This window comes from Halictus rubicundus, chromosome 14 (genome assembly GCF_050948215.1).
Source record: "Halictus rubicundus isolate RS-2024b chromosome 14, iyHalRubi1_principal, whole genome shotgun sequence".
Classification (NCBI taxonomy): domain Eukaryota; kingdom Metazoa; phylum Arthropoda; class Insecta; order Hymenoptera; family Halictidae; genus Halictus; species Halictus rubicundus.
Genome location: NC_135162.1, coordinates 5,766,907 through 5,792,084, shown reverse-complemented (window position 1 = coordinate 5,792,084; position 25,178 = coordinate 5,766,907). Strand labels below are relative to the sequence as shown.

Here is a 25,178-nt window from a genome sequence, read left to right as displayed (position 1 = left end):
TTTCACACAATACCATCGAGAGCTGTTAAACGTGCAAACTGGCAGCCATAAAAATGCGTAGAATATTTTCCCAATTTTCCTACGCGCATGGCAAATTTCCGTGAAATTTAATGTGTCAAAATGTTATTATTCCCGCCTCTACAACGCAATTATTTTTCTACGCTGTACTGTAATCGTATAACGCGTGCCGGAGGGTTTCATTATTCCTAGCACGTTCTCGAAATTGTTTATTTTAAATTGAAAAATTTCGAACGCAATATTCTCGGCGCCCGTGTTCCCTCTGTTTGTTGTTATACGTTAAATCGCTGGACTATGAAACACTGGCTGTTTTTAAAAGTGATTGTCCATTCCAAAAAAGAAAAAAGAAAAAGTAGAACATAGAACGAAACAATGCCCGGGAATTTTACGCGCCGCGAAAAGTTTGCCAATTAGTCTTGGAACTTCCATAATTTTGCAAGCGGGGCCGTCTTGTTTTGCGGGCGGAACATTATTGTGCTCGGTTTAATTTATCATTTCACCTCCGGGGGCCGAAACACGGCTTTGTCTTGTCCATTTAACTCGTTCTCTTTTTTCGGTTTTTCCTAGGCAATTTCCTTCTTCGTTCTCTCGCTTTCTCTCTTTCTCTAATTCTCCCTTTTTCCATGTACCACACTTTTGCCATCGCGGACCACAAAAACAAATTAAATCTCAATTCTGACGAAATTACTTCGAAAAGATAACGCTAATTAAAAATGTTGTTCGTTAGATAAGCAATGCAATTGCTGCCCAGTGTAATTCTCCACGCTAAAAAACCGGTCCACTGGAAAATGTATGATTCGGCTCAATTTACTTTAAAAGTCGCTGACGTCCTCCACTACAGAGATGTTCAGCGTCTGCCCGTACGGGCAGCGATTTTCTTGCCCTGGGCATACACGGAACGGCGGGCACGTTACTTTTCCGTAGCTGTGCCCGTACCTGTGCCCGTAGCTGTGCTCATACTTTTGTGCCCGTTGCTGTGCCCGTAGCTGTGCCCGTAACTGTGCTCATAGCTGTGCCCATACTTTTGCGCCCGTAGCTGTGCCCATACTTTTGCGCCCGTAGCTGTGCCCATACTTTTGTGCCCGTAGCTGTGCTCATACCAGTGCTCATAACTGTGCCCATACTTTTGCGCCCGTAGCTGTGCTCATACCAGTGCTCATAACTGTGCTCATACTTTTGCGCCCGTGGCTGTGCCCGTGGCTGTGCTCATACCAGTGCCCGTAGCTGGGCCCATACTTTTGTGCCCGTAGCTGTGCCCATACTTTTCTGCCCGTTGCTGGGCCCATACTTTTGTGCCCGTTGCTGTGCTCATACCAGTGGCCGTAGCTATGCCTATATTTCTGTGCCCATACCTCTGTGCCGGTAGCTGTGCCCGTTGCTGTGCCCGTTGCTGTCCTCATACCAGTGCCCGTAGCTGGGCCCATACCAGTGCCCGTAGCTGGGCCCATACTTTTGTGCCCGTTGCTGTGCTCATACCAGTGCCCGTAGCTGTGCCCGTTGCTGTGCTCATACCAGTGCCTGTAGCTGTGCCCATACTTTTGTGTCCGTTGCTGTGCTCATACCAGTGGCCGTAGCTGTGGCTATATTTCTGTGCCCATACCTCTGTGCCGGTAGCTGTGCCCGTTGCTGTGCTCATACCAGTGCCCGTAGCTGTGCCTATACTTTTGTGCCCGTTGCTGTGCTCATACTTTGCCCGCTAATAGATATTTTGAGCAGCTCTACTCCACTCTAACAGTTGAGGTTTTCTGAATATTGATGCACCTCAAATCTCCTTTCTCCGAGAAGTTTCGTATTGATTATTGATTACTAGATTGCAGATTGTATGCATTTATTGCAAAAATGAATAGGAAAAATGAATAGAAGAATTATTAAGAAAAGAAGTATGCAACTGCACAGCTTCTGTGCCTACGAATGCAGGCAATTGTAATTTTGCATACAAATGAGACCACTGATTATAAGATAATATTTCAGAGACTGCATTCGCTCAAATTTAACGAACTGGCTCTTACCACATTTTTAACATTTTCACAATTGCTCGGATCTTCTTTGTTGGTTCGAAGTCACCTCTGCAAATTTGGCGAATCTTCCGGAACCATCTGGGACACAATCGGAAGCTTTTCCATCGGGCTGACCGGCGCTACCGGTCGATATGCCAATCGTTTTGCGAGCGCGAACGTTCCGAAGCTCCTGTCCCTCGGTTTTCGATATTTTCTCCGGTTCCGTGCGATTCCGTGGACGATCTTATTCGGGAAAAGGATGAAAATCCGAACGTGAAGAACGACGGTCTCGCAAGGAATGCGGTCGAGTGTGCTTCAGGTGTGATGCGAGATTGATACCGGAAGCTGTTGAGATTGATTTTCGCGTCGCAGAACGGATGATGGCTGGATCGCAATCCCTGCGGACCCTTCGTACTCAGGATCGCCTGCCGAGAGGACCGGCTCTCTCCTTCCATCCCCGGATGGAAATAAGTCTGAAAATGAAAGGAGAATGCCGCCTCCCGTGGGAAATGTAACCTTCTTGTTCCAGGTTCCCATGAATCTCCTGTGCAGGCCTCTGCCTGACACACAATGACTGCTTTTGCCGAGAAACGCGAAATTGCGAGGAACGATTCACTTTGGACACTGCTGATTGCCAGTCCTCTGTAGTCTTGCTTCTTCCGTTTACCTCTGCGCCCTTAAGGGGATATTCTGGTTTTAGAGGGCGTTTCTCCATGAATTTTTTCCCGCCAAACTGTTGAATCCCTTGCATTGGGATTTGGCACACATATTTATTGTTATTCGAATTACACGTGTGATTTTTTTCATGTAAATATAATAAAAATTGCGGGAATTATGTATATTTTTATAGAGTACGTTTTAAAGGGACATTCTGGTTTCCAGTGTCAAATTTGCCAATTTCCAAGATTTTTTTCAAGAGAACTATTCTACCCCTTGCATTGGAATTTGGAACACATATATATTGTTATTTGAATTACACGTGTGATTTTTTTCATGTAAAAATAATCAAAATTGCGGGAATTATGTATGTTTTTATAGAGTACGTTTTAAAGGGACATTCTGGTTTCCAGTGTCAAATTTGCCAATTTTCAAGAATTTTTTTCAAGAGAACTATTGAAACCCTTGCATTAGGATTTTGCATACGCATTCGTAGGTATTTGAAGTGCATTATCGATTTTTTAAAACTAGAAACAATCAAAATTGCATGAGTTATATATATTTTGATAGAGCCACAATTTTGGCACTTGTACGTCATTCAAATTACAAAATGCACACTTCTTGACAGAATTCGCTGCGCTATTAAGGTTTCTGTTTAGCAATTTTGATCGTGCATGATCAAAGAATGTTTTTTTGCGAAGAACTTCTGAAACGAACGGAAGAAATGTGGGAAAAGAGAAGCAACGGTCGCAGATCCTATTTCGTTTTGATAATTTGAAAAACACGATGCTTCTACGTCGCGTTCGAATCGAAATATGTAATTTCGATTGCTGTCGCGCAGCCCGACCAAATTCCGCGGTCCCCTTTAATACATCGTAAGAGGATTTGACTTTCATTTCTGCGAAATGCCAGCGGTTTATTGAGATAATCGTGGATTAGAATTTATTACGTAACGCATGTGCCAGAAAATGAAACGGACCCGATAGCGATTTCGCGTGTACTCTATCCACGAATAACTTGATCGGATTTCGAATTTCTCTTCCCGCGGTTCTGAAAGCCGCCGCAAATAAATTCTAATCTACTTGGAAATCTCGCGAGCGAGCTATCCGAACGAACGAAGAACGTTAAAGGCCTCGAGAATATAAAAATTAGTGGCAAAGATAGTCAATTAGAATGTAACGAGGCTGCTTCTGAGAACGAGCAATTTTATAACACTTTTAAAATGGATCGCTCCGTTTTACCGTTCAGAGAATGGTTCAATCTTCGAGAAACTCAATTTCTTACGTTATTCATGAGAAACCGAGGACGTTCCTCATTCCAGTTCGAAACTATTCATTTCGAAGTTAGGGCGTACAGATTATAAGTTAACTCCTTGCCCAAAGTAGTTATTTTCTTTCGTAAGCTTCGGTGTTTTCCGAGTTCGAGATGTGTCACAATTTTAAGAGAAATTATTCCTCATAACTAAAAATATACGACTGTTGAATCGAGCACAAACATCTGACAGAACCGCCGGGAATTTTTTAATTAATTTTTAGATTGATCGCGAAGAATGGCTGAACGACCACAGGCATTGTTCGATTATTTTTTAGATTAATCAGGAAGAGTGACTGAACGACCACAGGAATTTTTAATTATTTGTTGGATCGATCCGCAAGACTGTCACTCGAAAAACAAAATGGTCTCCAAAATGGTTGGTTAGTCTATAATATCTTCCCTGTTGGTAGATGCATATTAAAAATATAAGACCGTTAAATTCAGTGCAAATATGTGACTGAACGACCACAGGAATTTTTAATTATTTGTTAGATCGATCCGCAAGACTGTCACTCGAAAAACAAAATGGTCTCCAAAATGGTTGGTTAGTCTATAATATCTTCCCTGTTGGTAGATGCATATTAAAAATATAAGACCAATTCAGTGCAAATATCTGACTGAACGACCACAGGAATTTTTAATTATTTGTTAGATCGATCCGCAAGACTGTCACTCGAGAAACAAAATGGTCCCCAAAATGGTTGAATAGTCTATAATATCTTCCCTGTTGGTAGATACATATTAAAAATATAAGACCGTTAAATTCAGTGCAAATATCTGACTGAGCTACCACAGGAATTTTTAAATTGGTTTTTAGATTGATCCGCGAGAGTGACACTCGAGCAAAAATGTCTCGAAATTTGGTTAGTCCGTAATATATTTTTTGGAGTGGTGATAGAGAGGGGAACCATCGAAATTAATATTAATCTCGCGTGTTTCGCTTCTCACTCGAAATCGACGTGTCTGAGCGTCTGTCGAGATCGATAATGACAGTGTACCTAACCTTAAGCACCGCTTGAAACACGGGGGGGGGGGGGGGCGCGCGAGGTATTGCAAGAACACAAACATTACAAGCCGAAATTACGTGTCCGCCACAGAGCAAACATGTACTCTCGAAGGACATCCGAAGGAGGAAACGTCTGATAAGCATGTCACGTCGAATTCAATGTGCGGCTTGATATTGTGACGAAAGGATGTTGAACTACAGTGATGGCTTCGAAAAGTCCCTTACACCGTGTACGGGCGATATTCCTTAACGTCAGTCCAATGGCGTAATTTCGATTTTAATTATTTCTCGGCGAGATTTTACGCAAAATATTCCTGACATTTTTCTGATTAAACTGATACCCAACACGACTCGAATCGAAGCATATTTTCCCGAACGGTTACGTCTCTCTGATCAGTTCGGATAAACGAGGTTTCGCTTAATCGTGGATTAAACGATTAAACACGAACCATATTGCATCGTGTGGGGTATCATTTTAATCAGAGAAGGGTCAGGAATACGCTGATGAAAGTCTCGTCACAGAATAATTACACGCAAAAGTTGTGAATTTCTCTCACCGACACACCGATGCCAATGCTTTCTCTACTCGGTATTCTTTTCTGCATCGAAAAATCAAAGAATATTGTCGTAGATAATATTTCAGTCCTCAATTTTGCAAGCTTATGAAGACATTGTCGTACTTAGAAAAAAAGGTGGTACACCAAAAGTGCTCAGATCGTTTATTTTCCGATTCAATCTCGAACCACTTTCGTATGGGCATCGATCTCTTCACGCTCAAGCAGGACTCCATCGAGGAGAGAAATCTATGAAGAGTTCGGGTGTCCAAACGGGATCAATGGAAAGGGGATATTCCAGTTAGGGGGTCGCCTAACCTCTTGAAGCCTCTCCGCTGAATCGTTGCGACCCCTGTGTGTCCCTTCGGCGTCTTCTTTAACCTATCCATATCGTTCGGATCTATCCCCCCAAGGACGGACACTGTCGATCCTTTATTCAAGCATCGACCCCCGGCGTATATATCATTCCTCGCGAGGCAAATATCTTTGTACCGGATGCACCGAATATCCAACGGGATCGTAAATTATCAATGATACGTGATCGGGATGAGCTGAATGGTGTCTAGACGTTCGCAGACTTCTCGTTCGCGTCATTTCGCTCTCGGTCCTTCTTCTTTTTTTTTTTGTTACGGCGTATGGGAGAAAACGATGGTTGGATATTCGCAGTTTTTATTTACTACGTTACACGTCTGGTGGAAAATTTGCGTCCATCGAATTTGTAATTAATTCTTTGCTATGTTATTATTTGATTTTACTTATAATTATTTGTAAATAAACTAGACCGCGGAGTTTTGTGGAAAATTGTATTAGGGGTGCCCATAAGTAATCAATTATTTGCAAAGAATTTGTTTTGCCTTTAGTTCTGTACCGATCGTTGAAATACGTATTCTTTTACAGTTTTCGGTAAAGCAGCCTGAGTTCAAAATATTCTAAAAAGTATAATTTTTATTACAACACTGTAATAAAATGGCGGCGTCCGTACCTTCCGAGGATCAATTCGTCATTGCATACTTTTTCATTTTCATGCGGGATTTAATGCAACGGCAACAACAAAGAAAATTTGCGATGTTTATGGAGATGTATCGAAGGTCAACAAGTGTCAGCGTTGGTTCAGAAGGTTTGCTGCTGGTGATTATGATCTCTCTGACATGCCTCGAAGTGGACGATCAGTTGAATTTGAAAATGACACCCTAAAATCTCTAGTGGAAGCTGATCCAAAATTAAGTATACAAGAATTATCGAGAAGCCTTGGGTCCACATGGTCAACTGTACAAAGGCGCCTACACGAAATGGGAAAGGCATATAGGCAAGGAATATGTGTACCGCATCAATTATCTGGGACCAACGAGAATATTCGTCGATCAATTTGCGCTTCATTGCTATCCAGATTTCGTAGAGATCCATTTCTTAGCAGAATCGTTACCGGAGATGAAAAATGGATTCTTTATGATAACATAAAGCGTTCCAAGCAATGGCTTTCTGCAAATCAAACCACAATATCAACCCCTAAACCTAGCTCATCACTTAGATAGGTGTTACTGTGCATTTGGTGGGACTGTCGTGGCATAATTCACTTTGAGTTGTTGAAACCTGGAGAAACAGTTACTGTTGAGTTCTATTGTCAGCAATTGCAATGGCTGTATTCAGAAGTATTGAAAAAGAGGGCATGTTTAGTCCACAGAAAAGGTGTAATACTGCAAATTGATAATGCCGAACCCCATACAGCGAAACTCACTCAGGAAAAAAATCAAAGAATTGCAATGGGAAGTTTTACCACACCCCCATACTAACCGGATATTGCTCCCTCTGACTATCATCTTTTCAGACCTCTGGGGCATTATTTAAGAAATAAAACATTCTGTAGAAGATGTAAGGAGGCACCTTGAGTCATATTTTGCTTCACGAACCCTGGATTTCTATGGATTTCTATTGAAAATTTGCAGGAAAGATGGCAAACTGTCCTTGATAATGATGGAGATTATATAATGAATTAAGAAATAAAAACTGGAATTTACTACAAAGTTTGTTTTAGATTTCAAAATAATTGATTGCTTGTGGGTCCCCCTAATATTAATTATGAGACAGGTGAGCAACATTTATTCAGTTGACAACAATGCAACAGTGCAATTAAATTATTTTAAATGTTTTAAGAGCGATCTCATTTTTGTCAAAAATGCATAAAATCCAGTTTATAGTGTTTACTCGATATATGTCGAAAACACGGGTCTAGCCACGGACATATATCGGCCAGGAGATACTATTCTTTAATACACGCGACCTTACACTCCTCAGCGACTGAGGTTTTTCGAATTTCTTGGCCCCTCACAGGGTATACCCCGCGACAGTGAGGATAGTTCTGGGACTTTTATCGGGTAGGCGTTTGTGACATATATAGAGTAAACACTGTATTCGTAACAGCTTTCCCAGGCCTATATTAAAATATATAAATTCTGCAAACAGGAGAGTTACCTGTCGGTGAACCGGTGATCGATGAATGTTTCTTGTTATTATTAGTATTTACCAATTAGTCGTCGCGGAATCATAATTGGTAATTTCATGCTGTTCCGAATGCTGGTGGCCACCGATGGCATTCATTTAACAGCGAGAGCAATCTGCCGGTGTATAGCCCGTTAATTTTAAATTGCTATCGCCAAAAACACTGCGGAAACTGAATTTTGCTGAATAATGGACGCGCCATGCTAATTTTTAATCGTTACTTTTGCAGCGAAATTGACCAGTGAAACTAGTTACAAGATGTTACAAAGACATTGCACTAATGAAACAGTTCTTTATCACCAAATTTTTACTACGTTATTAAACATAATTATTCTGAGAAGTTACTAGATTTTATTCTGTTCTTTTATACTTTAACGTTAAAATTTGTATACGCTTGTGAAGCAAGCTTCCGAGCACATTACAGAAAATATTATCACTTTTATGCAAAATAAAAATTGTCTTAAATTGTGTTGATAACAAATATACTCGAATAAACTCAATACCTTTAAATTCAAGTTCGAAAGAGGAAACTGATGACAGACTAATAATTCTCTATCGTCTGACTAACAATTTTATTTACAGTTTCATATTCTCCAGGGAGTAATCTAGTATTTCCGAGGCAATTAGCGACGTGTGTGCATTTGCATGCATCAAACGTACGAACATCCAGCTCTCCTCCCTCGACGATTCTCGTTTTAATACTTCTCCCAGCGAATCCGTTCTTTCTCTGCTTATTTGAAAATCCTGAATATCAATCGTTCTTATGCAGCCGGGAAAACGACAGAATCGAGTAAAAAAACCCGCAGTCGTCCGTGCATTTTAACGTGCCCGATGCTTGGACTAGGAGAACGAATATTGAGGAGGATTAATTGAATCCGCATGGCGGAATTTTTCCGTTTGATGTCACACGGACGGATTCAACAAACCTAAGCTCCCGTGAAACGAAATACAAAGTATTTTTAATCCTCTTCGTTATTGCTTCCTCGTTTTACTGCCGGTACGCCCGACCTGATTTCGTCAATCATTACTAGACTGCGGATCTTTATGCAAAATAAAACTGTTCTGCATCGATTGTAAGAAACAGTAGCCGAGCGAAAAGTTCTTTCTTGATTTAATCATTTTTGGTACGTCGATGCTCCTAACTTCTCTTAGTACTGTCACTATTTTAAAACGCACAAATAATTATTCATTCGCAATTATTACATCTTAGCGCAAATTTCAAATTTTTGTAGCTTCCCAAAAAGTTCGACCGAAGCTACAATTTGTTTATTTTTTGGTCTGGAAATTTATCTCTGTACATTCGAACCGCTTCCGTTAAACAATGATCAGCTTTACCGTAAATGAAAACCATATCAACTTTCTGTTGTGTTGAGTCATTTATTTCAAACAGTACGTTGATGCACTGATGGATAAATTGAAACTGTATCGGGATTGCAAACTGCTCGGTATCCTCAGTATTGCGACAGTAAACATGTTTATTTACATTATCTCTCTTGATTGTATAGTCTTGGTCAAAGCCTACATCAGTTCTAGGTGAAGCTTTAATTTTCGAAGATCAAGATCATTTCAAGGTCATGTCATTATACATATCTGGATGTATTTTTCGATCAGTTACACGATGCAATAAACAAAAACGTAGTTATGTATAAAAAAGCACCGATGACCTTGACAACTCCGAAAAAAATATTCTTGCTAGATGTTTAGTCCATTGACACCATGCACATTACGTAATAAATATTTTTTGCATCACAATAACCAGAAGAGATATTTAGGTGGTCCTACTTAAAAGGACCACCCTGTATAATAATGACATTAATAATATTTGGTTTACCAGAATATCGTACACCACGGCGTCGTCCAGCTTTAACGACGTTCTAATTTAAAGCCGAATAGGATGTCTACTCCTTGTAGTTATTATGCCGTCGTTTATGTCAACGTCTGGGTAACTACGATCAATTTAAACGAACGGCTTTCGTACCTGGGACACGTTACAGACTGCTTGAGTGACGTTGATAACATCGTTGAGAGGAGAAAGTATCTTATCCTCTCAGATTATAAAACATCAGTGTCTGCGACAGGGCCATTTATTGGCTGTTAGTAGACTGTGGATTTTTATGCGAAATAAAATTTGTCTGCATCATTTGCGAGAAACACTAGCCATAGGGAATGTTGCTTCTTCGTTAACAATCTTAATACGTTGTTGGAAATGATATATTGGCGTTCTTAAATACACTTTGTAAAATTTGCAGTAAAGTCTTGATCCAAGCTGAACGGTGCTACACGATCTTAGTCGGTTCGCCTAACCCTTCCACTGGGGGGCATACCCCGCGAGGGGCCCAAGAAATCGAGAAGTATTTACACGCACTGTCCTTTTCTACATTCGGCATGGTCACAAGAAAATACAGTGATTTCTCTATATATGTCGCCAAGACCTACATGATAAATGTCGCGGAATTATCCCCACTACCGCGGAGTATACCACGTGAGGGGATAGGAAACTCGAGAGGCCTCGGACGCCGAGGAGTGTAAACACAGCACGGCATACACTATAGTAGCCCTACACGATCTATGTCACAGCACGGACCCGAGGATTCGGCTTAGACCAAGACTTCACTGTATCCTAGAATCACTTAAAAATCTGTGTAACGATATTAAGCTATTACAATAATTATGCCCCTCTGAATGCAAACAAATTAATAAAACCTAATCAAGGGGAAGTTTCAATCTTTAATTTGATGTACTTTTGCGATTCACAATTCGCAGAATTTTAACAAATCGTCTACAAAGCCTAGACTCGAGTTAAAATTTCTGAGAGATCGACGGCCTTTTAGAATTTTTTCTAAATCTAATCTAAAGACCCGAAATCAGTGGCTAACTTGAAATCTGATTTTCAACCAGTCTGCTAGTCGAGGTTCGCGAAATTCTCGGATCGAAATTCCACACGAAGGGCAAGTGTTCAGCGCAGATAAACCGCGGATAGGTAAATTTGCGAAACAAGCCGAATTTAATTCGCGAGGGGGCCACGTAACGTGTAACCTATCCATGCGGATTTCACGTGGATAGAAACCGCTAAACCGTGCCGAGCTTTTGACACATTCCTTACTGATCCGCGGTGCCTTTGTGGAACGCATACGGGCTCCCCGAGCCTGTTCCCGTGATACCGGTATGATCGATATCGAAGATTTCTGTAACGCCGGGGTTGTACATCCTCTGTTATGCGAGCACGCATTGTTTCAATTCCAGCGCGATGCTGGTCGGATTAATTTCCAAATGTCTGACTCCGTTTTAATCTCGGGATTAAATTGTTCTCGATGCTTGCATCTGATATCAGCTCCTTCTGCGGTTCTTTGTTCTTTCACCCTTCTGCGATCTTTCTGCCTTCGATTCGCTGGACTCTGTAGCTAGTTTAACTTCGAGCCTGGTAAGCCGCTCCATTTTGTTTAATATTACCTCTGTCTCGTAATAATAGTAGCAGTTGATGAACTTCATTCGTCCCATAATAACACTGTGCAACACCAAAATTGTTTTGCAATACCTGTTGGGTGATTCTTATACACTTTGTCATTCTAAAACCATATTCGAAAGCAGAATTGCTCTATCACGCAACGTTTTCGAAAAATATTGGTTTTTGTAAAAATGCATGATTTTGATAAAAAAAAATGACGTGTTACGCAAAAACTGAACACTCGAGAAAGTTCAAGTTTGAGTCAAGAGATAGCGGGGACTCTCCTCTACATATCCGTATAGCCAATTATATTTTTATGTACTTCCTAACAGTTGTAAGTGGTTGTTAAAGTTTGAAAATGTGCCGACGCGGGTACTTTGTACGCTCCATTTTTGTATTTATGTGATAGAGCAATTCTGCTTTCGGATTTGATTTTAGAATGACAAAGTGTATAAGAATCACTCAACAGATATTGCAAAATTCGAAAAAAGTTTTATTTTGTTGGACAGTGTAATAGCAGCAAAAGAAAGAAGACATTTATTATCAAAAAACTAGATTGAATTGAACAATAAATTCAAAATATTACTCCTGATTTTTATTTCGAGTGTTCAGATGGTGTCTGGATTTTTCAATAATTTCGTTACTGCATTTTAAACTTGTAGGTAGCATCCCTTGGCTGTGAAACTTTGCTTCCCCTGTACAGTGGTTCCTCTGTATATGTCGCCAAGGCATGGATGATAAACGTCGCGGAATTATCCCCACTACGCCTCTCCCCGAGAGGCCTTGGACGCCGAGGAGAGTGGATGCTGGCAAGACACATGCTGTTGACATATATCGAGAATTTACCGTATACGTCAGCTTAAAATTATTGGAAAAATCGTTCTCCAAACTCTCTTTTTTCATCTTACTTTTACAATGGGTTGGTATTCAACTGAAATAATACAAATGATTTCGACCAGCGGATGAAATTATAAAAATACTTGTAATTTGTAATAATTAGGTTAACCTAAAAAATTAAAAGATGTGTCAAAACAGATGTTATGAAACATTGATTTTAATTGAAGGCTTCACAATTTGGCGCTACAACATAACTTTCAGCTGCATTCGCCGATACAGTACATTCTCGATATATGTCAACAACACGGGCCTTGCCAGCGTCATGTATCGTCAAGGAGACATACCCGAGCCGTGGCCCTTCACGGAGTGTACCCCACGGTAGCGGGGATAATTCCGCGACGTTTATCGTCCAAGCCTTGGCGACATATACAGAGAAATCACTGTAATTCTCGTTTAAATATTCACTTGCTACTATTATTATGGGACTCCTTTCAGAACTCCTCATCCTATTTTCCAAAATAAATATCAATTTCATGAAACTGTATAGTGATATCCACGGCTACTAGTCGCCTAATTAATTCTGTCCAGAATTAGCAGGATCAGCATCGATTGTCTGTTGGCCACTACCAATTTTGACGCATTGCCAATTCCGAGGCGAATATACCATAACCATGCAAATACCACTATACTTATGGGATAGTGCAACGCTATATTTAAGGGATCAATCATCGAATTTCATCTAGGATTTCTCCATTCTCCTGCCGTAAAACGCGGTTTCGTGTTTCCTCGAGCCAGCACGCGAACGAACCCGATATCGATTAATGTCCATTAATTCAGGAGGATACTTAATCGTTTAAATAATACAGCCTCCCGCGGCAAGTTAGCCGGAATAATTGCGTCTGTGTATCACGCAGATTCCGGCGCGGTAAGTTTCCGTATCGTCCTGTGTCAGATAACGATATCGCAAACTCTATTAGCAAAGTTCCGATCGGCCAGAAACCGTGGTGCAGAATATTGCACGCGCGAAAGCGACAACGACAGGGACTAAACGAAGGTGTTCGATGTTACACGGTAGTACATTTGTTATCGCGAAACAATCGGCCTTTGACGACGTAATAAAATTATCAGCTCGAATCCACCGCAAAGCGCAGGTGCATTATGCGCGGCTGTTAGTCGCGCGTGACAACAGCGGCTCAGAATATTGTTGAACTGTTGCACGAAACAATTTGTTGCACGCCGCTAACGGCTTCGAGCACTCCTCGTGCAATGCCATAATGGAATCCGAATGCTGCGGAGCGTCTCTTGCTTCCGGTTCACGCGAATTTAATTACAGTCGTCAGTTTTTGATAACTTTAGCCAGGTGCGCAGACAGAAACTGTTCACGTCAGGTAAACGTCCCAGTGGCATTGTTCCATCCGGACAATAAAGCAAATTTATGCAATAATATTATTTTTTTACCTTACTTGTTGATATAATTAAAAATAAAAATTAGTAGCATAAAGTAGAAACACACGTTAATATTAATCAAAATAATCATTATATAAAATTCAAACTTACCAGTTAGAAATTATTATTTTGAAACATGTGTCATATCTGTAACAAATCTTGAAGAATTTCTCAAGCTTTTGCTAAGAAATCTAGCTAATTTACTAAGGTAATATTTCACTATATCTGATATTTTAAGTTGTGAGAATAAATTAATGAGATAAATATATGTACAACGTGCAAGAAAATTAATTTTTTTACTATAAAATTATAAGATTTACATATTGGAGCAACAGTTCCCGCAATGTACCAGTAGGGGACCGTTTTAAATGGTAAAATTATAACAACATTAATATACTTACAGTAAAACTATAGTATACTTATATTATACTTGGTATACTGACTTACTATACATATAGTATATTGTACATAACCTTAAAATTGTAGATTCATATAAAATTAAACTTTGTCTTTTTTCTTTTATAATTTAAGCGAGCCAGAAACGAAAAAACAAAAATATACACAAGATCAATTGAAACAAACTTTGAATTGATCGAAGGAAATTTGCCATAAATGAATTTTTATAGTTTCAATAACTGTGAAATATAGACCCGGTCATTGTGACCGTGGTACGTTTAGTGTTAAAGATTGAAGGTTCCCCTTCAACACTAGATTTACGGAGTACTAAAATGCAGTATTTTACATTACTTTATAAAAATAAGAAGAATGTGTCTATGCAAGTTTTTAGCCATTTTTTCAATAACACATACCTAAAGAAATAAATTTGTTGACTAACTACACGTAGATGGATCTTCACAATCTCGATAATCGTAAATTAAAAATATTAGAACCCGTCATTTTGACGGGTCCCGTAAACCTAGTGTTAAAAATGGTACCTTGGAAACAGATGTACGATTTTTTACAATCGTTTTATTGAGCTTTGAACGAAAAGTGTCACTTGTTGATTCAGAAAGATGTACTGTCGGTTGTCCTAAAATGGGAAATAAAAAGCCGGGTATTTTACGGTAAAGGTTTTATTAAAAAAGAAAATAAAAAATAAAAAAAAGCTATAAAGAATAGTAGAGAAATGGACGAAAAGGTTGAGGTTTTCCGTGGCGTGGGTGCGAGTCGAAAATGGGCAATAATATTTTCACATGAGCCGCTTTACGTGATCCGTTTTCTTTCTGGAGCTCTTGATGAAACCGAGAAACTCGAGCTCGGCGACCGCTTGAGTAAAACGAGCTCTAAATCTCCGTTAAGGATACCTTGGCTGGCGATAAAATTCACACGGGAACACGTGTGAATTATTCAAACAAGAGGTATGTATGTGCCGCGGCTGCTGCGAGGAAGTTATCTCTGCCGTGGACGCTACGATTTCACCATTACAAGCGAAGATATGAATTCAGAACGACCGGTGGTGGTTAGACAAATCTTTATGCGCCCCATTACCGAACCGGACATTACCCGGCTCGCCTAAATGAAAAAGGATACTGTAGCGACGGGTCCACGTCCCGTTGCTCCCCTGCGCCGCTCTTCGGGTCCACGATGATCAAGAACGCCTGCAATTGATCGCGTCGATCATCCAACACCTGCTAGCTACCTTCCTCCTTCTTTCCCCAAAATTATTTTACAATTCCAAAAACCATACATCCAATTTTTCCATTCAGCACCTACTAGTTACATTTGTCCCAAAATTATTTTACAATTTCCCCCGTACTATTCACTACTGAATTTATTATTGTCACTCGAATGAATTTCAGATTGATTGGTCCACAATTATTGAAATTGTGAAGAGCAGATTAGAGAAACGTATAAAAAGGCTACGAGTTCATTAGTACGCTTACCAACCACACATACAGTGTTTACTCGATACATGTCCGCAACGCGAACCCAGTCACGAACATATATCGAGAAGGAGATACTATTCTTTGATACACTCACGAGGTATACTCCGCGGTAGTGGGGATAGTTCTGGGACTTTTATCAGCTAGACATATATAGAGTAAACCCTGTACATCCACAGAAACATGAAAATACATCCCCCAAAAATATACAAAATGGTTACAAATTGCACTTAAATTGTACAGAAGCTCTCTGGGGCAATAAATTGCGAAAATCACCAAGGACTCGTGCCGAATAATTTTCTATCGCCACACTGTACCAAGCCACCATACTGTACCACTGTAACAGCTCTGAAACCGTACAAATCGCCATTCCTACGGTGACCATAAGCGAAACGAGCATAACAGAACCCGAACCCGCAACCCGAACCATCGCATCCTGAATTCTCCTTGTTCAACGAATTAATTGCATTGGTCCCCATGAATTTTCCGACTTCTAACAACCGCGAACGATTAAACAATCCGCAGCCCCCATGACCGCGAGGTCCAATTTACAATGCGGCGCTCGCGTGAATCACTCAGCGCGATTAAAATCAGGAAAACGTGTAGTAACGAGCCGCTGCGTGACCGTAAAGTGTAACCCAGAATGAACGTGTAAACATCGAGAACACGAGATAGAAAGAGAGGGGGAGGGGGAGAAGAGCGGGATTGTTACCTGCAGCCAGTCGTACATATTGATCAGCTTCCTGGATTCCAAGTGAAGTTTGTAAATTATACTGAGGTCGGGCAGGCTGGACGGGATGGCGTCGTCGTTCTCCAATTTGCAGCACTCGCACTGAAATATGTATTTCCAATTAACTTGGGACGCCCCCCCCCCCATCGTTTTCCATTTGCGGCCGGCCGTAATCGATTGCCGTTCTGATCGATGATTGGGGGGATCGATGACGAAAGTAAAGGCGAAACTGGATACACTCGAAATTAGGTATTCCGGGTTACGACAGCGGCCGATTCGACGGGAGTCCTCGATACTGATTGTCAAGGATAATTTCGAGATTTGTAATAAATGCATAAAATCCGCGGTCTAGTTACAATTAATTGATCGTGGGGGCCATTAATTTTGTACTCCTAATGAAACCACTTATAAAGACCTCGTGCACCGTCTCCGTCATCGACAGTCATCACTTACGTTCAAGTAAGCCCGAGGATCATTCAGCCCAGTGTGAATCGCAGCTCTCAGAGACCCTCTAATATGCTGTTTAGCCAAAGCACCATCGCTGAAGCAAAATATCTCATTCGCTGGCACGTGATTAGGATTGATCAAAAACTTATCGAATACTTTCTGATCGAGATAATCAATCACATCCATCTGAGCCTGCTTGTAGGGCGAGCGAGAATGGGTCTGAGACATTTTCAGCAGTTTCTACAAAGACAAAAGATCGAATACTTTCGTCGTCTGTTCCCATTGTCCGAGATTTTCGTCAGTTTCATTGCTACAGACCTCTTTCAATTGATGTCGCTTCAGCTTCACGCCGGTCGGAAGAATTTCTTTGGATGCTGTGTCCGCTTCCAAGCTGGCTGCCTCGATTGTTGCGACATGAGCTTCGAGATCTGTTCTTATCGTTTTTAAAATCGGGTCCTTAGAACGTTTTATGATCGTAATTAAGGAAGTCAATTTAGAGACCAGCTCTGACTTCGACAAGAAGCCTAACAGTTGCATGCACTCTTTGTACTCTGGCGATTCCCTCAGGTGGTTCGTGTATACTGCTTTCGTGTAAAATTCGCGCAGCTGAAATTCAGATTTTGGAAAATGTTCAATTCGTAAAATTGGTATTTTCGGGGATCGTTTCTGTTCTGATCGTTTGCAGTACCTGTTTGCCCATTGGGGAATTTGGCAACGGTGCCATGAAATCGTGTAGACACCTCAGAACAATTAAAAACCGATGCATGTATTGGTGAAATTGGCTCAATAGTTGTGTTAATATTTCCTAGAACGAAGTTTGCTTCTGTACAAGTTGATGACTCAATTAGTGATGGCTTTATTAGTGGTATTTTCTAATGGTACCTTGAATTTGTTATTGTCGATCTGTTTTTCATCACTCTCTTTTTGCAATCGTTTAATATAGTTTTGTATCGAAGGTAGCTTTTTTATCTCTGCTAAATAGTCATTGGTCAAGGAGGAAATTCTATTCTTTATCTCGTTTGGTTTGCAACAAAGAGAGTTCACATTATTTGCATAAAAATGTTGGATCATACATATCTAAAATTTGCCAATAAATTGGGAAACAGTTAGCTTAGACATATTTTAATTATCTCCAGAGATCATCGTGGATCATACCTTGTAACCGTATAAAAAGTTCTCCACTGAAAAATCATAAAACAGAAATATATCTGTTAACAACTGAATCGCTCGACCTGTTAATTTAAATGGTATATCTGTACAGAAAACAATATTTTCCACCACATCGGATAAAATGTTTATTTGTGTTGGTGAGTGGAACACCTGCAGGAAAAATTATCGATCACTAACAAGACCTAACAACACTGTGCAACAAATTTTGACTTAATCATTGATTTTATCGTATCATCACTACCTGCACATTCAACTTTGAGGTAACATCGTAAGACAAGGATCTGTGAATAGCATGCAACGTAGTAGCAATGCCAAATATGAGAATGAACTTCATTGAACTCGAGTAAGAACTAAAAAATAGATAAATATATCAGAGTGTATTTTAGTTGAGTAAAGAAGAGGAGATAATTACAGTACCTAAGTACTGAAATGAAGTCGTGTAATACTCTAGGAGAAGAGCTTTCAAAATCAGTTATAATTATCACTAGTGGAACATCTGGTTCGCAGTGTTCGTGATACCAATTTTTCAAGGCACGCATTGTACAATGACTTTTCTTAATTTGTGAGTCTTCTTCGCTCTACAAGAAATCGCACAGTATTATTTATCCTTATAGTAATTTAAGAACATTTGTGTCTCTTTAAAAAGACTGACTGTTTCATCGCTGTTTAGCAGTTGATAAATTGTTTCTTCCATAATGTTCTTTGTATTGTTCGAATCTCTACTCCATATAACTGCTGTGTGTTTTGTTATCGGTTCCAGTGTGGAAACTATTCTTGTAAACATTATCGCATGATCAGGTACATTCACTCCTGTAATTCAGCTATTTTAGAGTCGTGCAGTCGTGGTGAACAGTATTCTTTTGTAAGGTATAATCACCTGTTAACACAATAGCTGTCTGAATTTCATTTTCCAGACTCTGTAATGGTCTCTCTTTAACTTTGGAAACGAAAGACGATAAATCCTTAAGTATTTGTTGGAACATAGTGGATCTTATGTGCTAAAATTTCAACGAGACTTGTTGGCATACGATCATTCAGGTATTATTGATAACATTTATATTGATACCTCTGTGGCTTTCTGAATGCTTGTCCAACATTCTTCATAAGCAAGATGCCAAGGTTCATCGTAATAATCTGGAGGATGGAACTTTGTCCTTCTATCGCCAATTTTGTATTTACCTTTGTGTGCGAACACACCCTATAATGGATCATTGAACTACACTTCTACACTAGTATATTTAAAAATAGAAAATCCTTATATAAACATGAGATGAAGCTCTTAAAACATAATAAAAAATAAAATAAAATGTAATAAAATGAGTGATCTTCATACGCAAGATACTACGCTTTAAAAAAGTTTTGTACGGAGATGTGAAATAACAGAGTATTGCCTTTTCTTTTGATCATCGTGTTGTGTGAAATTCAAAGAAAAGTCTTTACGGAATTAAAAATTACTGTGCAAGCACTGATATCGAAGAATTTATAACGCATTCAATGAACTCGAAAGAAATTGACAGCACTTTGAAAATGGGTACATCAAATTAAAAACCAGTGCCTGTATCATTCATCCGATTTTTCGCCCCACTTCTCAAGTATTTACATAAACATTTGCGCTTGTACACACTAGCAGTCTGCTGGGAGAAGCCCAGGACAGTGCATAGCAAATGTTCATTTAGTTCGGTGAAATCGATAAAAACAAAGAAATTTAGTTAAGTAACGACATAAAGAATTAAATATCTTAATTCTTATATTAATCCTTCGCAACGTGTTAATACATCATTAGAAGATTATTGTGTATATACGTCATGCCGGCGAAAGGAGCGCATTTCGAGGTTATGTAAGTAAATGCAACAAGTTGTACGATACCTTCGACACGGAAACGTTGTCCATTTCGAAGAAATAAATTATACAAGCCAACTCTGTTTAATGAAACATTGGTGCATTACACAAACACAAGAAAATCACTTAAAAACCAATTAAAAATCATAAATTAAATGAGAAAGAAAACGAACGATACACCCCTGCTCAAGTCTCAAGCGCAACTGTCGCGCGCGCTTCTGAGGCGCGCCTAGTAACTTCTAGTGTGAAACTTATGGTGCATTTTATTACTATCAAGTTGGTAGCATAACTAGTTTCAATCTTTAAATCCGTGGAGGATACAGGTGTAAACAAAGTTTGTTGGTGCTTTAAAAAATGTTTGAATTTGTGATATTTTTAAGAAGAGGAGTGTCTCCGAGTCATCTAACAGATAGATCATGCTGAAATACATTAGAAAAATCATAAATAATAGACTGCGGAGATGAGAGTTTTAAGTTTTATTTTAAAATTAATCGAGAATCATTGTTGTATTGTTCCTTTGTTAGAAACTATAATTAGACGCTGAATTTTAATGCAAAATAAAGAGTAAGCATTGACAATCAGAAACAGGCATTTAATTAAAACTTTAAAAATTTTAAATTGAAAATAATGGGGGAATATTATTCAACTCTTCTTGTGTCTTCATTTCACTGTGTTTTAGTTATATACTTTGTCATAAGTACACAAAGTGCATCCGCAGTGTAATTCACACCAATGTAAATATTGGATATGAACTTTGTATTTAAATATTTTCTTCAGCCATGGTGTATGTTCAGCTTTGCTTTTGTTTTACTGTATATTATTAATAAAATACCAGGGATCATAATTGTTCCAGCGAAAACGAGAAATAGTTATAGGATAACAATTACCAATACATGAAATTTACCAAAGGATAATAGGATAAAAGTTACTAAAAGAAAATTTTGAAAATTCATGCGGTGAGTAAAATGCAAATGCGGTGAGTGCATATGCAATAATGCATATGGCTACAAAATAATGCATTCAGCAACAAAATAACGCGTATATCAGTCAAATAATGCATATACAGGGTGTCCAACGTAACATTTTTCACGATTTTTCAAGTATTTGCGACAATCTGACAAACAAATATTTTAAACAAAAGTTGATCAGTCTTCAATTGGTTATACATTGCAATAAAAAAAAGTTCGAAAAAAATTCTTTTTTATTATTGTTAAGGTCACCTTCATTTTTTAAATGATACTTTGTATTTTTGGCTTAACAGTATTATAGCTCGTCTAAAGACGTATTTAACGACCTAGCATACCATGACCTTCCGATGACCTTGAAGGCAAAGAAATGAAAATTTCAACAAGAAATGACAGTCTGCTTGAGTGGGAGATCAAGGTGACCTTGACAATACTAAACAAAAATTTTTTTCGAACTTTTTTTTTATTGCAATGTATAGCCAATCGATAATTGGTCAACTTTTGTTGAAAATATCTGTTTGTCAGATTATCGCAGTACTTGAAAAATCGTGAGAAGTGTCATGTGGGACACCCTGTATAGCAGTACATACAGTAACTAAATAATGCATATAGCAGCGAAATAGCGCATACAGCAGTGCGTGTAGCAAACCGAATAGTGCACACAGCACCGAAATAATACACACAGCAACAAAATGGCGCATAAAGGCCGTCAATCTCGCTATCGATATGCAATGCAAAGGACGATACGACTGGTCAAATTTTCAAAAATCAGCCGGCAAACAGCCGGTCGTCGTTGTCGCGCGAATATCGCGAGCGAGCGTAAGTTGCCTCGCGGTCATTTGAATCGCAAATGCGCCGATTGAATTCGTCGAGGCCGAGCAAACAATCCGGAAACCGAGAGGTTGACGCCGCGGAGGATGAAACGCGATGGTTGCCCGTCGAACTTTCGTCGAACTGGTCGTTCAGAGGAAGCATGGCCGGGGGGAGGGAGAGGGGAGGGATTGGAGAAGGATGGACGATATCGGGAGGAGGGGTGAAGGTTGAAAACCAGTATATACGTATATACTATAGTACTTGCCCGCAGAACTTGCCTGCCCGGGGAACTCGTAATTGATTTAAAGAAGTGTCCAAACAAGATGCCGGCGCGTTCCCCGCCTCGCAATGTACCGGAACACACCATCGACAGTGTGCGACCGTGTAAACGACCGTACAACGAGCTCCGAGAACTCAGATTATTCCGAAACTCGCAGGTCACGCTCCCGCATTTCTATCAGGTCCTGCCGAAACTCCGTTTTCTTTTTACTTCGAGGAAAAAAAAGAAAAGAACTTCTTTTTAAGACCACGACGGCGAAGGAAATCCGAGACGCCCGCGAACTTTCGTCGTCAGATTTTCAAATCAATTCCGTGCGCGGATTACAGTGTTTGCTATACTATATGTCCAAAACACGGGTCTAGCCAGGGACATATATCGGCCAGGAGATATTCTATACTATTCTTTAACACTAGGTTTACGGAGCGTTAAAAGTGAGTATTTTACATTACTTTATCAAAATAAGAAGAATGTGTCTATCCAAGTTTTCGGCCAGTTTTTAAATAATATATACCTAAGGAAATCTCAATAATCGCAAATTAAAAATATTAGAACCCGTTATTTTGACGGGTCCCATAAACCTAGTGTTAATCCACACCTCGGTTCATGGCCCCTCACTGGGTACACCCCGCGGCAGGGGGGATAGTTCTGGGACTTTTATCGGCTAGGCATTTGGGACATATATAGAGTAAAGACTGTCACAAAGTGGCCAAGACAGTTTAAAAAGAAGGACTATGCCTTTGTTATGCTTCTCTGAACTGCTTCGATCGTGACGCTAATATTTTTTGGTTGAGCCTAAGTTTTATTTGTGGTTCAAAAATCTTTTTGGTGCTCGTGGAATGATTTAAATTCGAGGAAGGGTTGAAAGTCTCAAAGGGTTAAAATCAATAGAAACTGTTCGAAGCTCTGTTTAATTTTTGTCCACGACTTACATCGTGGCTGGAGTCGAACGGTTTTAACGTTCCCATGGAGATAATTTTTCAGTTGTCTTTTTTGTCGGTGGTCTACTTTCGGGGGCCATGGAAGTTTTCGGCCAGGAAATATAAATCGATTGCGCGAGCAGCTTCGCACGAATGTTCTCGTTTTGTGGTCGGCCATCACACCTGTGCCCCCAAGGGGCTCCGCAGCGAAAATAAATGGGTTTCGATCGAGGACTTAATCATCCGCCTTCGTTGAAAGCGACGTCTGGGACAAAACGATGCAGAGATCAACGGGGCTATTGATCGTTGAATAGAACGGATTCGTTCGTGTTCTCCTTTTTTTTTTCCTGAACCACGGCCATTCAGCCCCCGCGATCAATTATACAGGGGGATGTTTATTAATAACCGAATTTTAGCGGGGAATCAATCTACGTTACGTCCGATTCGACGCTCGATAAAATGGCAACGGAAAATCGTGCAATAAATTTGGGAATGGCAAAAGTCTTTTCAAACAATTTTTTTAAACGCAGCGAATTTTTCATTTATACCGCACATATCGGAGATTGATATTAATTCCGTATTACGCTGCAACACATGACACGGTTTTATAAAGAAACTATGCAAACCGAACAGGAAATGCGTCACCGCAATTTCCCAACGAGTATGCAATTCTCAATTCAAATGTAAAGCCATAAAGGTTTCTCGAATTTCTACTCTAAAATCACCATAAAAATGACAAACAGAATCGAGCGTGGAGAATCGAACAAAAACAGAACAATATGTAATCACTAAAAAAAAAAAGAGGCTCCCGGCCGAAAAAACCCGCAAAAGTGCCACTACACGTCGATTCTTGGTGCAGATTGGAAAAATATCAAAACTTGAAAAATGGTACCCGCGTGAACTGTGCCCAATATGCAACCGTTTGTGCTTTATCCCAAGATAGGCAAAGCAGTGACCCATTTCCCGATCGAATTGTTATCTGTAATGAAAAATGCGTTGTACAACAACCAAACCGATAACATTCGACGGTGGCAAATTCGAATGGGAAACTTATGCCGTGTCCGAAATAAAAAATTCGATCGCTGACCGTTCTGTCGCAGATGCTATCAAACTATAAATCGTCGAATCAATCGTTTCGATAAATTAATAATTACATTCGATAAATTATTGTTACACTTCGAGTGCTCGGTCGGCAGCTTCGAACATTCCATAAAGAATATTGAAAATATTAAAAAATATTCAAAATATTAAAAATTCAAATACTAAGGGTTACGACTCCGTAGATTCGCGATAAGGTAGAGTAACCAGGTTACCGACAAAAATAGGCGAAAAATGGTTTCACGGGAGGAAAGTTTTCGAATTTACGTGAGAATATTTTTCGCTGGGAAGGGCTCATTCGACAGAGGAAAGTTCAATGCAGTGCGCGCTGGTCACGAGTTGACGAGATTATGCAGATATTTGGTAATATATGCGTTAGAAATAGGCCAAAAATTGGAATCCAAGCATTTTTATGCGATTCGATGAGTTCTCTGAATAAAATCGAGGGTAGCGCGCACTAGAAAATATCTCTAGCTACAAACTGAGCCATATTTTGCCTTGATTCTCTGAGAAATAAAGCCAAAAACTTTTATAGACCAAAAAATGTGACAAGTTTAGTAAAAAATTGTTTATATTAGGCCTTCTATACATCGCCTTGACACCTTCTATACATCGAGAAAAGAAAAAGTTTGAAAAGAACCATATGTCGCAAACAAATAGTTATCGACATGAAGCTGTAGTAGTACTTTTCACTATACGTATAACTCCACACAATCAAATTTTGCAAAAACTTTCACAGCTTATATCTCAATAACTATTTGTTTGCGACGTATGGGGTTCCTTTCAAACTTTATCTTTTCTCGATATATAGAAGGTGTAGATGTAAAGAGAAACTTTAACAATAATTTTCTTTGTTATAAACAATTTTGCGGCAAGTTTCTTTGACAAATGTCCACCGATCCAGAAGTGTAGGTTCACCTCTAGGACGGAGGACCATTACTTTTCATACACCCTGTACATCAGTTACCGAGCTGCTGACTATACAAAAGTCACGTGACTACCCTTGGCCCTTAAATGAAATGAAAATCGATAAGAACAATAGCATTTCTTCTGTCCTAACATTTTGCAGAACCAAATTTGCTACATCTTAACTCGACCTTAAATTCTTAACATTATCTATGTAATAGTATTTTTCGTAGATTATCATAAGAAATAAATGTGTATGCATTTTCTTTTCATCTCGCGCCAAAGATTCTATTATTCAAATTTCTTCCGGGAATTATATTCGCTGAAATCCTCGGGTATTTTACTTTATTTCGCGTTCGC

At 39.5% G+C, this 25,178-nt stretch overlaps 2 protein-coding genes across 4 annotated transcripts in view; one reads left to right on the top strand and one right to left on the bottom strand.

Moving 5' to 3' along the window:
- Fas1 (fasciclin 1 Fas1 domain-containing) overlaps nucleotides 1-25,178 on the top strand; it is a 480,077-nt gene that overhangs the window by 338,176 nt on the left and 116,723 nt on the right. The window lies entirely within an intron of this gene.
- Nucleotides 14,743-20,031, bottom strand: Orc3 (origin recognition complex subunit 3). Of its 2 annotated transcripts, XM_076800367.1 has the most exons (14): nucleotides 19,867-20,031; nucleotides 19,067-19,198; nucleotides 18,878-18,998; nucleotides 18,653-18,810; nucleotides 18,418-18,578; nucleotides 18,242-18,350; nucleotides 17,986-18,150; nucleotides 17,713-17,907; nucleotides 17,519-17,635; nucleotides 17,149-17,436; nucleotides 16,837-17,070; nucleotides 16,366-16,485; nucleotides 15,301-15,368; nucleotides 14,744-15,053 (listed from the first exon to the last, which is right to left on the bottom strand). In XM_076800367.1, the coding sequence occupies exons 1-14, from the start codon at nucleotides 19,888-19,890 to the stop codon at nucleotides 14,960-14,962; spliced, it is 1,986 nt and encodes a 661-aa protein (XP_076656482.1). In that variant the 5' UTR covers nucleotides 19,891-20,031; the 3' UTR covers nucleotides 14,744-14,959. The 2 variants fall into 2 exon arrangements, with proteins under 2 accessions (XP_076656484.1, XP_076656482.1); XM_076800369.1 differs by lacking the exons at nucleotides 19,067-19,198; nucleotides 19,867-20,031 and having other exon boundaries at nucleotides 14,743-15,053; nucleotides 18,653-18,821; nucleotides 18,878-18,995.

What these genes read in the sequence shown, in the direction of transcription:
- Orc3 (XM_076800367.1), bottom strand. Translation starts at nt 19,890, where the DNA reads ATGGACAACGTTTCCGTGTCGAAG. An exon ending in GACTTCATTTCAGTACTTAG is followed by an intron (nt 18,351 to 18,417) that starts GTACTGTAATTA and finishes TCTATTTTTTAG; the next exon opens with TTCTTACTCGAGTTCAATGA. An exon ending in ATTCCCCAATGGGCAAACAG is followed by an intron (nt 17,437 to 17,518) that starts GTACTGCAAACG and finishes TCTGAATTTCAG; the next exon opens with CTGCGCGAATTTTACACGAA.